Source organism: Podarcis filfolensis, assembly GCF_964270895.1.
Source record: "Podarcis filfolensis genome assembly, chromosome: 17".
NCBI classification, from domain to species: Eukaryota; Metazoa; Chordata; class Lepidosauria; order Squamata; family Lacertidae; genus Podarcis; species Podarcis filfolensis.
Genome location: NC_139621.1, coordinates 39,974,025 through 39,987,481, shown reverse-complemented (window position 1 = coordinate 39,987,481; position 13,457 = coordinate 39,974,025). Strand labels below are relative to the sequence as shown.

Genomic DNA, 13,457 nt, shown 5'->3' with positions numbered 1-13,457 from the left:
GCAATGAGTTTTGATTTCACATCGCTCCATGAAATGCCAGAGTCATGCTAGCCTAATGCTCGGGGATGGGGGATAATTTCAGAGCAGAGAAATCCAGGCCTTGAAGAGAAAAGATGAGGGTGCAATGAGAAAATTGCAAGCCCAGTACAAGTAAATATGGGAAGGATGCTCTGAGAGTTTATTTATTTTTTAAAAATGCTTTCTATGCACAGTAAGTCCCCGACTTCAAACTCTAGCATCTAGTAGTTGGAGGGTCTTCAATAGCAAGGCTGAAAAAGAGTTCCGCTTCAGATTGCAGGTGGGCCCTGGCATGATAAATGCTCCTCCACAGCATCACAAAGAGAAACAGAAACAACACAACCAACTGCCATGTCTAGGAGACGATCCAGGGTAGCGTTATAGATCAAGTGTCAGATCAAGACTGGAGATCCAGGTTGACATCTGATCGGAGGGCGTTCCACAGGGCGGCTGCCTCGTGAAATGGCAGCAGAGCAACTGACCCCAATTTTCCGCTGTTGGGACAGACACCACTTTTACAGAGAATACGTTTTGAGCAACTGGCAGATATTTTCACCTGGCATAAAAATATCCCTTAACGCACCACCGGAGGGATTTGTGTTAAAAAGGTAAAGGGACCCCTGACCGTTAGGTCCAGTCGTGGCCAACTCTGGGGTTGCGGCCCTCATCTCACTTTCTTGGCCGAGGGAGCCGGCGTACAGCTTCCGGGTCATGTGGCCAGCAGGACTAAGCCGCTTCTGGCGAACCAGAGCAGCGCACGGAAATGCTGTTCGCCTTCCCGCCGGAGCGGTACCTATTTATCTACTTGCACTTTGATGTGCTTTCGAATTGCTAGGTTGGCAGGAGCAGGGACCGAGCAACGGGCGCTCACCCCGTCGCGGGGTTTTGAACCGCTGACCTTCTGATCGGCAAGTCCTAGGCTCTGTGGTTTAACCCACATAAGACCAATTTCCTCAGAATAAACATGGAGCTTAAACCTGACAGCAACCTATAACGTCTCTCCAGAAGGAGCTGGTTTCACAGGGTGCAAAAACACTCCAGATATTAGCTATGCATTAAGGCGCTCCTGATTCCCCTACTCTGCTGCTTCTAAGATAGCCTCCATTCATTCTCCTATGGATTGAAACTGAAGGGGAGGAGTGGTACTTGCTATTGATGCGGCCTATTCTGTTTCCTTCCTAATGCTCATTAGCTTTCTGCCCCCACTCCCAGAAAAGCCATTGCTTTAAATTCAGCACAGAGAACAATTCAGGTCTCTGTCTTCCTTGCCCCAGCTTAGAGGACACTGGCCCAGGTCTACTGTTCTCTTACTCTCACCAGGGGGATCATTTTCAGATAGCAGTTTTTGTGGCAACAAGTCATCTTCACTTTTCAGCCATGCAAAGAGATTCTTAAAATACTTGGCCAGAGCCTTTAACTTTATAACAAGACTGGTTTGACTCCTTCAGCAGTCTCTTTCCCCACAAATTCTCATTTTACATATATAAAATCACAGAGGGAACCTAAAAGATAACCCCCTCACTAATCCTATAACAATATATTTTGAAAACCCCTTGGTGATGGTGAATGTGGATGAGGTGTTTTTACTCTTAGCTGTCTGTTTCTGGAAGTTTGCAGGCTGTAGGACTGAAGGCGGAGAGGATTTGGGTCAGGGAGGTATATTCTGATTTCCATTTCCTTAATTAATTGATAAAATACCAAGTTGAACAAAAAAAGGTGCCCACTTTCACTTTTTATTTGGTTTTTAAAATAGCTTCTGGAATGAGGGAAGGGGGGTTGAAACTAATCTAACAGTTTGTGGTAACGACTCTGGGCTTATCCCATATGCTGAAAATCCCAGGCTAAGCACATGCTCAGAGGCAACCTTCTCATGGATACGATCTTTATGATTACTTAACAGTTGTTTTGGCTTAAGAATTCCACGCAATGCATTCACTGACCGACCCAAATACTGTTACTGCTGTGCCTTAGCTGTAAAATGTAAACACCGTCCTCTGAATGGTAAAAATACAATTATAATGCATTATCATATGCATTTGACTGGCCTCATTTCTTGCTTATAGCGCAGTTGACCATAGATTGCACTTGTCCACTGCTGCCCATCTGCCCATGTCTTTGGACTGCCAGACTCCATCCCTAGCCCCTACCTACTCAAGTACAAGTGTCCCTATATTCACGTCTGAAATGTTGAAGAGCCCTGGCCTGGTGGACCGCTCTCCCACAAGAGACCAGGGCCCTGCGGGACTTGACATCTTTCCGCAGGGCCTGCAAGACGGAGCTGTTCCTCCAGGCCTTTGGGCAGGATGCAGTTTGACTTACTTTCCTTTGTATAAAACAAGCCCAAAGGAGGCCCCCAATTCGCTCACAGGTCCTTGTTACGATCAGTGGAAACAGTTGGTCCTGGCAATTATTAACCACTCTCAATTCCAACCTGATAATTGCCACCTGCCCAGATTTCAACTTGTCTGAATTAATTTTAAGATGCATTTTAATTAATTGATGTCTGTTTTTATGCATATCGTGTTGTTTTTATGACGCTAGCTGCTCTGAGGCCAGCCTCGGCCGGGGAGGGCAGGATACAAATAAAATAATAATAAGAATAATAAGAATAATAAGAATAATGCCAGTTCTCACACACTTCTTTATGGAAATCCCAGATGTGATGGGGCACATGCGCCTCCTTTCATACATTAAATATCCTACACACAAAAGGTGATCGAAGGGCACCCTGGAAACACTTAAAATTGAAAAGCAGCACAAAAATGACAAATACACAAATGCATGCAGGGCGAGTAGACATTCTGCATCCTGACATACACACAGTTTGAGCTGCTCAGCGTTCAGATATCTCTCTTTTATGCGGTAGGCTCAAAATTCAGTGCTTAAGGCCACCTGCCCTACACTCAGGTTGTGATTTGAGGCGCCTGTGGTTGTTTTTACAATCAAACAGCATCTACGTTTCAGGAAATAAATAAACGTGGTTCAACCTCTGGCATTCCTGATCAAAAAGGATCTCAGGTCCAAAAGTCACCTGAGACCCTAATGAGTCACTTCCAGGCAGAGAAGATAACACGTGGTCTTTCACTAATGAACTCATGTGTGTGTACTCTCTCTGCACAGGTGAACCATCCAAAAGGCAGCTCTCCAATTCATCCTTGCAGCGCTAACTGTAGAGAGAAGCCCCTGGTAAAGTAAATTATTACTTGCTATAGCACTCTTCCCCCCCCCCTTTTTTAGTGTTATTGTTTTTTTTCAGCAGGAGTGTAAAAAGCTTTGCCTACTTTTTTGAAAATCAAACAGTGTGATACTTTTTTTAAAAAACAACTTGACATTGTTCTAGTCCAGCGATATTCTAATATGCTGCTACAGCAATGCCTCCGAAACTGAATTTTAGCGCTGAAAAGAGCTTGAAGAAATGCCATTGGTGTAGAAAGGTACATTTCAGTAAGAAAATGGACATGGCCTGTTTTCTCATTGACACACTTTCCATTTCTGTTCCAAAAATGCAAGGAGGTGATCTACTTAAGCATAATTATGAAACGTCAATAATACAAACCACCAGAGTCGGGTAACATGCACCTACAATGTTCATACTGCTTAACATTTATATAACATTTTGTGGGCGGGGAGGGGGTATTCAAAATACTTTTCATAAGAATTTGAGAAAAGCCATGGTGAATCAGACCAAATACTCATCTAGGACGGCGTCTCATTCCGCACAGTGGGAATGATATGATATGTTTTATGGGAAGCACACAAACGAAAAGCATAAAGGAAGTTTATTGTTTACTTCTTATTATAGTCATTGTTTACTTCCTCCCAAAAACTGCTTTGAACCCTGGAGGTTAAATATAGCCTCTTTAGCAATAGCTTTGGGTAAATGAATCCAACACGGACATGTTTAATGGCGTCTTAAGCCTATCTAAGCCATTGCCATTACGACATCTTGCGACATGAGTTCTTATCAGTTAAAACCACCATAGTATTATTTTGGAAATGGAGGTGTGTAAGGCAGAGTGGGAGCGCTTTCCTTGCGTCAGCTGTTGGCAAAAGCAGGATTCAGACTAGGAACTTCCTTACCCAGTGAAATAGGTAAAATAGCACACTGATTCTCCTACAGGACGACAAAGTGATTTTACAATCCCTTGGGGGAAACAACTGTACAGTCAAAAATTCTCATTCATGCACAGAAAGAAAAATAATGATAAGAACATGGTATACATACTGTAAGGGACACATTCATATTGCACTTCTAGATATTTGTATGTTCCTGGACAAGGGTCAGGAAACACATCTGGACCTGCCACCACAGCACACTGCGTCCGGTTGCTGCACCTGAAAGAGAAAGAAGCAAAGTAAGAGCAGAAACACAATGGAAGGAAATATTTATATGGTGGATCCAAATTTAAATAAACATCCAATGTGCTGCAATTATGATTATGATTATTGGTGGAGTGGAGAACCTCAGGTCCAGGAGATGAATGCAGTCCTTCAGGGCTCCCTAGACCACTTCTCTTTCCTAAGCTTCTTTATCCAGACCACACCCCTCACTAGCTCTGCACCAGTGGCTGGAGGACACCAGACTTGGACAATACCTCTTGCTTGGATGGATGTGTGAGCGGGCGGGTGTGGGGGGACTCCCTGGTCCTGAGTGGGATAACTGTGCCCCTGAAGGACCAGGTGCGCAGCCTGGGAGTCATTTTGGACTCACAGCTGTCCATGGAGGCGCAGGTTAATTCTGTGTCCAGGGCAGCTGTCTACCAGCTCCACCTGGTAAGCAGGCTGAGACCCTACCTGCCCACGGACTGTCTTGCCAGAGTGGTGCATGCTCTAGTTATCTCCCGCTTGGACTACTGCAATGCGCTCTACGTGGGGCTACCTTTGAAGGTGACCCGGAAACTGCAATTAATCCAGAATGCAGCAGCTAGACTGGTGACTGGGAGTGGCCGCCGGGACCACATAACACCAGTCCTGAGAGATCTGCATTGGCTCCCAGTACGTTTCCGAGCACAATTCAAAGTGTTGGTGCTGACCTTTAAAGCCCTAAACAGCCTTGGTCCAGTATACCTGAAGGAGCATCTCCACCCCCATCGTTCAGCCGGGACACTGAGGTCCAGCTCCGAGGGCCTTCTGGTGGTTCCCTCATCGTGAGAAGTGAGGTTACAGGGAACCAGACAGAGGGCCTTCTAGAAGACTCACACCTGTTTTGCACCACTCACTTTTGACCTCTCATATGACCAGCCACTGGTATGGTGCAGGATGTGACCCTTGGGCTGAAAAAGCCACTAAACTATTGCCACAAAAACCCATGCTTCTGCCTTGAACACCTCCAGTGGCCTTAGGAAAATCATAATCTCTCACATTCATTACAGGAGTGTTTCCCAAACACTAGACAACATTAGCCCAGTGGACCAATGACCTGCCTCAATAGAGGACAGCTTCAGGTGGAACTTTGGGAAGGAAAAGGTTAATGTATCCAGTAGCACCGAAGGACACTGCTTTACTAGTTTCCCACACACAGTTTGCTAGTAAATTATAGGTAAATGATTAGAAAATAATTGCACGCTCCTCTGGAAGGTGAGAGTCGTTTCTGCAAAAGGTCATGCTTCCCAATGCTTAGTTTAGCTCCTTCCCTCATTTTTAAAAATATATATTTTAGGACGATGTAAATCTAAATGTTTTGGAAGAAGACAAGGACAGACTGCAACCCGGAGAGACTGAGACGGAGGCTGTTTCTGCACTTTGGGGCTTGTGCATGTGTGGGTTGCTGTTTTCCTGGGTGCATTTCTGCACCTCCATCCACACATGAGCGCTTGTGATTTTATGCCTCCCAAATCGATCTTTCCATCCACACACACTAATTGGTGGAATATATTCACAGTGTGTGTTGTCCCCAGTCAGTGCTTCCCCTTAATAACACTTTAAGTTCGGGAAACCGGAGGTTCATCGTGAGCACGTGTGCAGGTATTTTTTTAAAAATGTTTTTATTTTACTTTTTAATACAAGTTTTGCAACACACTGGGTTTACACAAAGTGAGCCATAAAATAATTTTTAAAGATGTGTGTGACATTCCAAGCCAGGAAAGCTGACGTCCCTTTTGAGCAGGGGTCAGCAAACTTTTTCAGCAGGGGGGGGGTCCACTGTCCCTCAGACCTTGTGGGGGGCTGGACTATATTTTTTTGGGGGAAATGAACCAATGCCCCACAAATAACCCAGAGATGCATTTTAAATAAAAGCACACGTTCTACTCATGTGAAAACACCATGCAGGCCCCACAAATAACCCAGAGATACATTTTAAATGAAAGGACACATTCTACTCATGTAAAAACAAGCTGATTCCCGGACCGTCCGCGGGCCAAATTTAGAAGGCGATTGGGCCGGATCCGGCCCCCGGGCCTTAGTTTGCCTACCCATGCTTTTGAGTGTATCAGCAGCTATTTGTTACCTGCCGGAGTGTGTTTATTTTTTAATTGAAACACAAGTTTTCTGATATACCAGATTTACACAAAAGAGCAGGCAACAGACATATATGTCGCTCCAACCAGGCAAGGATTCTTAATTGCTCCTGTGAAACACTGTTGCACCTTTTATGTTAATAAAACCCAGCCACACAATGCGCTACCACACATCCACAGTCAGGTAGCACGCATTTCATATTGGATTTTCTTCCCATATCAGATTATCCCCATGGATCAGGAATATCTGAATTTAGTGGTGGTGAGGGAAGTGTGGCTGACACTTGGATGAGCAGGACGTTGTGTGGATGCGCGCGCGCACACACACACACAAAATAGCGACACAAGCAGCTTGAAATCCTCATTAACCTTCAGTGCAGCTGAGCCCCGAGAAAGGTAGAAAGTCAAGTTTGATCTCTACAGCTATCTTGGGGTGCTGGCATTGACCCTGGAGATTATATGGGGTCAATGGCTTTTGGCTGGAATGCTTAATGTGTTAAACCTGCAAATGCGCATAAATGTTAAGAAACAGCATAACCTCCCACCGCCTCCTTCCAAGCACATGGAAGTGCCATGCCCCTTACTGCTCAAAATGCAGTAAAAGTAGTAATACGTTCATTTATGTCATGCGTGGAACTTATACCAGGAACATCTGCATAATGCCAAGAGCATGCAAAAAAACTGGAATGGCATTTTGCATAATATATGCACATTTAAGACTAGAGAATCTGGCTCAAAAAAATCAAAATCCAACAAGACAAGTAGAGCTGTGAAGACTTTTCTCAAGTGGAATGTAAAAATATCAATCTGCTGTCAAAACTGTAGCTGGCTGATTGTTTTAATGAGAGCAGGATTTATAGGCTGGTGAACAGAAATATTCTTCAGCTTCGTCACTGAAAAGCAATCCTCCCCAAAAGCTGTAGGAAGCCAGAGATATAATTAAAACCTGTCAATAAACCAACTGCATTCAGCATGTGGCAGGACTTTCCTGTAGAAGCATTGCAGAATCCAGATAATTGCTTCAAAGCGTAGGCCAGAAAGCCATTAATTTCATATTCAGAAAGATCCATAAATACAATAAATAAGAGAGCTTTCCTAATGAAGAAAATAGCAGATTATTTGGATTTCCATCTTTGATTACATCTTTAACCCTCGGGTCCATGAAAAGAAAAACATTACAGTTCTGTTTAAGGAATTCCTTCTTCAGAAGCATTAACATTGAAGTATATCTACTATTAGACAGCACATCAGTGGAAGCAAACATGGTGAATAAACTGAAGTTCTTATATTGTAGTTTGTGACGTTCTCTGTTTAGGCCAGGGATCACCAGCCGTTTTGGACCAGTGGGCACATCATGAATTTTGAGAGAGCGCTGTGGGTGTCAGTCACAAAATGGCTGCCATGGTGGAGGGGCATGGCACAACACAAAATTGCTGTCATGGAGAGCATGACATAACACAACATTAGCAGACCCTCCAAGTGTCCCTGTTTTCCAGGGACAGTCCTGGATTTACAGAAGCCGTCCTGGTTTCTGATTTGATCCTGGAATGTCCTGCTTTGTCCCTGTTTTCATTGGAGAAATGTGGCAGATATGGTAGGACATCCTCATTTTCATCAGAGGGTATGGAGTTATGTGACTCCCGAGCCAAGGAGATAAGTAGGTAGACAACCTTTAGAAGGCATCTGAAGGCAGCGCTGTATAGGAAAGCTTTTTATTGTTTAACATTTTAAAATGTTATTATATGTTGGAAGCTGCCTAGAGTGGTGGGTAATAATAATAATAATAATAATAATAATAATAATAATAATAATGGAATGTTGTTGTTTAGTCGTTTAGTCGTGTCCGCCTCTTCGTGACCCCCTGGACCAGAGCACGCCAGGCATTCCTGTCTTCCAGTGCCTCCCACAGTTTGGTCAAACTCATGCTGGTAGCTTCGAGAACACTGTCCAACCATCTCGTCCTCCTTCTCCTTGTGCCCTCCATCTTTCCCAACATCAGGGTCTTTTCCAGGAAGTCTTCTCTTCTCATGAGGCACCAGAATTCAAAAGCATCCATTCTTCGGCGATCAGCCTTCTTTATGGTCCAGCTCTCACTTCCATACATCACTACTGGGAAAACCATAGCTTTAACTATACGGACCTTTGTTGGCAAGGTGATGTCTCTGCTTTTTAAGATGCTGTCTAGGTTAATAATGGAATAGGACGTCCCTATTTTCATCAGATAAATGTTGGAGGGTGTTCATTAGAGAGCACAGTCATGGTGATACTTTCCCCATAATTGTATTTCCACTGCAGAGGAGGCTTAACTGGCTGCTACATAGGCTTTCTGTGGTGAATTCTCCATGAGTGCCTTGTTTTTAAACCCCTGCACAGCTGGAGACATGTCTAACCTTTTTTACAAAGTTTTTACACATGTTTTTGGGGTGAGGGGAGATTATTTATATCCACTGGCAATTGCTGTGTACAGTGCTACCTCGTGTTACGTACTTAATCCGTTCCCGAGGTCCGTTCGTAACAGGAAACTGCTCGTAACATCAAGGCGCGCTTTCGCTAATGGTGCCTCCCGCAGCAATTTTCGCTTGCATCCCGGGGCAAAGGTTGCAACAAGGGGCATCTACTTCTGGGTTAGCGGAGTGTGTAACCCACAGCATTCTTAAGGGGGGGGGCGGTACGTAACATGAGGTACCACTGTAGTAATATTTGCAGAAAATAATGTCTAGGGACCTGATCTCAGATGAGTCCACTACCAGTTGCTGAGTGAAGGGCAAATTATGGAGAGTCAAAGGACTAGAAAACAAGGCAGAAGCAGGAAACGTGTGCTAAAGAGGAAGGGAAAACAGAAGTGATTTAGGACCCCATGAATGCCAATACCTTGGTGTCCAAACAACCAACTTATCAAACTGTACAGCTCTGACTCATCAGCTAAAACATAGGCTGCTTCATTTCACAGAAATTTATTAGAAGGGTACCTACACATTTTGCTTCATAACTTCCTTTCTAGGAAGTCTGGATGAAATGAAAGTTTAGAGTCTGGAGCCCAGATAAAGTCCTTGATGGGTGCATTGGTGACCCCTGGTTTAGGCCACCATGAAGGGGCTGTAAGATAGACCAGTGGTCATAAATTGGTTACATCAATGTCATTTATGCTGTTAACTCTTCCTCAGTCTATTGTCACTCTAATCCAGCTATGAAGATCCATGTGTACAGGCAGACGTCTGCCTAGAACTTTCTGGTTTAGGGACTTAGGACACAGATCTAATGGCCAATTTATCAGGCACCCAATAACATGACCTCTCTGGACAATGTACAAAATAAAAACAAATTAAAAAATCACAGTTATTAATAGAATAATAGAATAGATTATAACATCACGACAAATCAGTTTAAAATGGAGATTAAGATATTGAAACACTGTGGCAATGTTGAATTAGAATAGAAAGCAAAAAATAAAATAAAACCAGAGAGCTAAATATTCAGTAGTGCGTGTATTCAAATGTCACGCTTAAATGCACTGTTTAAAGGTTACTAGACATGGATTGGTGACTGTGTACTTTCCCATTTCAGTGATGTGTCGAAGATGATATAAAACCTCTCTGTCTTTTGTGATTTGATATGATCAGTGATGTCATTCACACTTTAAAAACTAGCTACCTTTAGAGAACAGCTCTATTGCCAACAGAAGACAACAGCAATCACATCAGGAGTTAGGAGCAAGTCAGTGCTGCCTGTTATATGGACTTAATCCAGTCCCTGGAGGCTGTTGCCATTGAACAGGTTTCCCTCTCTCTCCCAGCAGGAAATACTTACAGAAAAATTGCCTACTCTCCGGGTGTGCAAGGGAGCTTAGACATCATGTGCCAAAGGTTGCTCATACCAACCCATGTTCCAGCGGTAGAGAAGGGCTCAGATAGATGGGCCCTTGTGAGTGCATCTTGCATTTCCTTACTACTGGAGGCCAGTGGTTCTCCAAGGGTGTGGTGCACCACACTAGTGTGTTGGGAGATGATGGCAAGTGCGTGGGGAAGATTCAAGGACAATCAAATGAAAATTTCAACATTTCAGTGTAGTATAGTATACAGGAGCGACCATTTTAGGGGCATCCAATTGATGTGTGATTGCCAATTCAAGCATCTTTTTGGACCCAGAAGAGGGAGCAATGGGGGCTGGACTGGGTAGAATGGGGCAGGGCACACTTATCTGCATCCCACTGATGTGCTTGGGGACTGGGAACGAAACCACCACACAGAATGGTTACTGTCTGTAGTATACCATCAAAATATTATATATATGATATAACATATAAACACACATGCTTTCCTTGAACAGCACTAGCTATTATTCTACCGTTCTCCACAACATATTTTTGTGAACGGGGATTTCCAACTCTGACAAATAAGAAAGATCAGAAGAGAGGAAGGCTTCTTTGTGTTGATGAGGAGATGAGTGTTTGGCTCAAATTAGACCTAACATAAAGTAATTACTCTGGTTGCATAGCGACCCCCCCAATGCTGACTCTTTCTTCCCCCCTGACTGCGAGCCTTCTGAATCTACTATTCTATCTGTGGTTGGAAACTCAGGAGGAAGGGGAGTCAAAGGAACCCACTCTTTCTCTATGACTGCATTCCCTCATCTATAGAGTCATATTTTTCCCAGGCGTCCAACTCAGTCACGCCCCTGACACTGAACCACCCACACCAGAGCCAGAGCCCGAAGCCCTGGGCATTCACCAGTCACGTATAAGACGACCCCAATTTTTAGTAAAAAGCATAGTCTTATACATGGAAAAATATGGTATGGGCTGCAGAGCCATGGGATGGCTCCTGACTGCTACGTTCCGCATGGTTATTTGGATCCTTGCATTCGCTTTTCCCATGTTAACAATCTTAAAGCATACACAGACCTAGCGCAACTGTACTTTGGCTTAATTTTAAATTTTCATTGATACTTTTATGCATATCCTTTCCCCAATAATTTTGTTGTTGTTAACTGGTTATTCCACATCAAGGTTCTTACAGGTGCTTACAGACCTGCTTACTATTGCACATGGTGGCAGACTATTTTTCATTGTTTCTTACTCTAAGTGCTGGCTGAATGGTGGGGGGCGCAAAGGTCTTGCATGGGGACCAGCCCTAGAGTTATCTCTCCCCTCACTGGGCTTGGTTCAGTGGGCTTCCTGTCTGAATTTTGCATTTGTTCTTGGATTCGAAATGGGTATTTCTACATTTGTTTCGATCTGTCTAGCAGTAGATTAAAAACAACATTATAATCTTTGTAAGTATTAATGTATGCAGCGCTAGCTTCTAAATACAGTGTTTGACTTGGAAAATGAGGAAAAGATGCTTTGCATACAAAAAAGCTCTAAGCTTCTGGGGGGAAAGGAATTTTTGCAATTTAGACAGTAAGGTTTGTACTGTGTATGATTTAAAGGTGAAAGGTTTTGAATACCATTACCAATCCTCTTTTGTTATCTGTCTCTTAATCTCCAGCTGCCTTTCAGCATCTCAGTAAACTAAATGGAGTTTGCTTTGCAATTAATGCCCAGAAATCACAGGATTTTAGCAGATAATCCAGTGATTTACACAGAGCTCAATCACTCAGCAACTGCTGTTGGTGAGATGGTTTGTTTGGCCTGGAAATAAAGGCTCCCTGCTACCTCTTCTGAAACCAGACAGCAGCATCCCTTGCAATGTTGTTTGCATTGTGCGTCAGCTTCTATACGTAAATGTCCTTAGTCTGACTCAAATTAAATGCAAGGAGCTCAGAGCAATCAGGAAGGAAAGTGAAACCAGTGGAAACATTATGAAAAGCTTCTTTCTTACCCTTAATATTCTAATAGTTCATGTGGTGTGGATGATACAAGGATTGCTTTTGGTAATTATTTTAAAAAACTGTATTTTTACCACCTGGATACGGAACTTTATTCTCTGGGGTACACTTCCCTCCAAGCACTAGGTGTTGGTGTTATTTTGATAAAGCTACCTAATCTGACCTCTCTTATAAAAGTAATAATTGACTTTGCTAATGTAAACACGTAAGGATGGCAAAGTTTCTCGTTACTGCCACTCTCTGCTGAATTATATATACAGTGGTACCTCAGAAGTCAAACGGAATCCGTTCCAGAAGTCAGTTTGCTTTCCAAAACGTCCGGAAACCAAGGCATGGCTCCTGCAACCAATCAGAAGCCGTGTTGGACGTTCGGGTTCCAAAGAACGTTTGCAAATCAGAGCACTCACTTCCGGGTTTGTGGCGTTCAGGAGCTGATTTGTTCGACAACAAAGGCGTTCGGCTTCCGAGGTATCACTGTATTTTAAATGGGGGCGTCAACCAATATCTGATTTTTCCATCCCGTCACCTCTAGGTGCAACCTGAAACCTGCACAGCTCCTAGGAGAGCCTATCTATTAAGTTTGTTAACTCTTTTCACACTCCAATTTAAGACTGAAACCAGTGAAGACGTTGGGGCTTTAACACCAACCTATCCTTGCTTGGCTTAACCTCTAGCCTGAAGAGTTCTGCAAAACTCAAAGCTTGCTTAATGTTTTGTAACAATTTCGTTCATATGAGCAAGCACCTATACATTCAACGTTGGCTCAGTTTACAGGTACAGGGTATGTTTTTGCCAAATGAAGGAACACTTGGAGGGCAGAAAAGACAAGAGCTGCCTGCAATACATACAGTGACTACATTCCAACAAAACCATCAACTATGGTTTATGTCTACAGGAACAAACTCGGATGAGCTTTGGGCCCATGCATGTCTGCAAAGAAATCAGAAGTTTTTGATTTCAGCTTTGCCTAACTATGGTTTACTGCTATGGTTAGCCTTGATTACAGTTTATTGAAACAACCCAAGTTCAAATCGTGATTTATGAATCTGGCTTTGTGCAATAAACCACAGTGAAAGTTAACCAATTCAGGTTTCAGACAAAATGCTAAACTGCCATTCAGCAAAAACTGGAAGCCAAACATCTGAATTTTCTCAG

General features: G+C 43.4%; 1 protein-coding gene across 19 annotated transcripts in view; it reads right to left on the bottom strand.

The window, feature by feature from the left end:
• Window positions 1–13,457, bottom strand: part of ADGRL3 (adhesion G protein-coupled receptor L3) — a 531,565-nt gene that overhangs the window by 249,123 nt on the left and 268,985 nt on the right. For all 19 annotated transcript variants that reach the window (XM_083592813.1, XM_083592800.1, XM_083592815.1 and 16 more), the window contains exon 5: window positions 4,244–4,353. In XM_083592813.1, coding sequence (XP_083448939.1) covers window positions 4,244–4,353 — 110 coding nt within the window. The remainder of the gene's footprint in view (window positions 1–4,243; window positions 4,354–13,457) is intronic.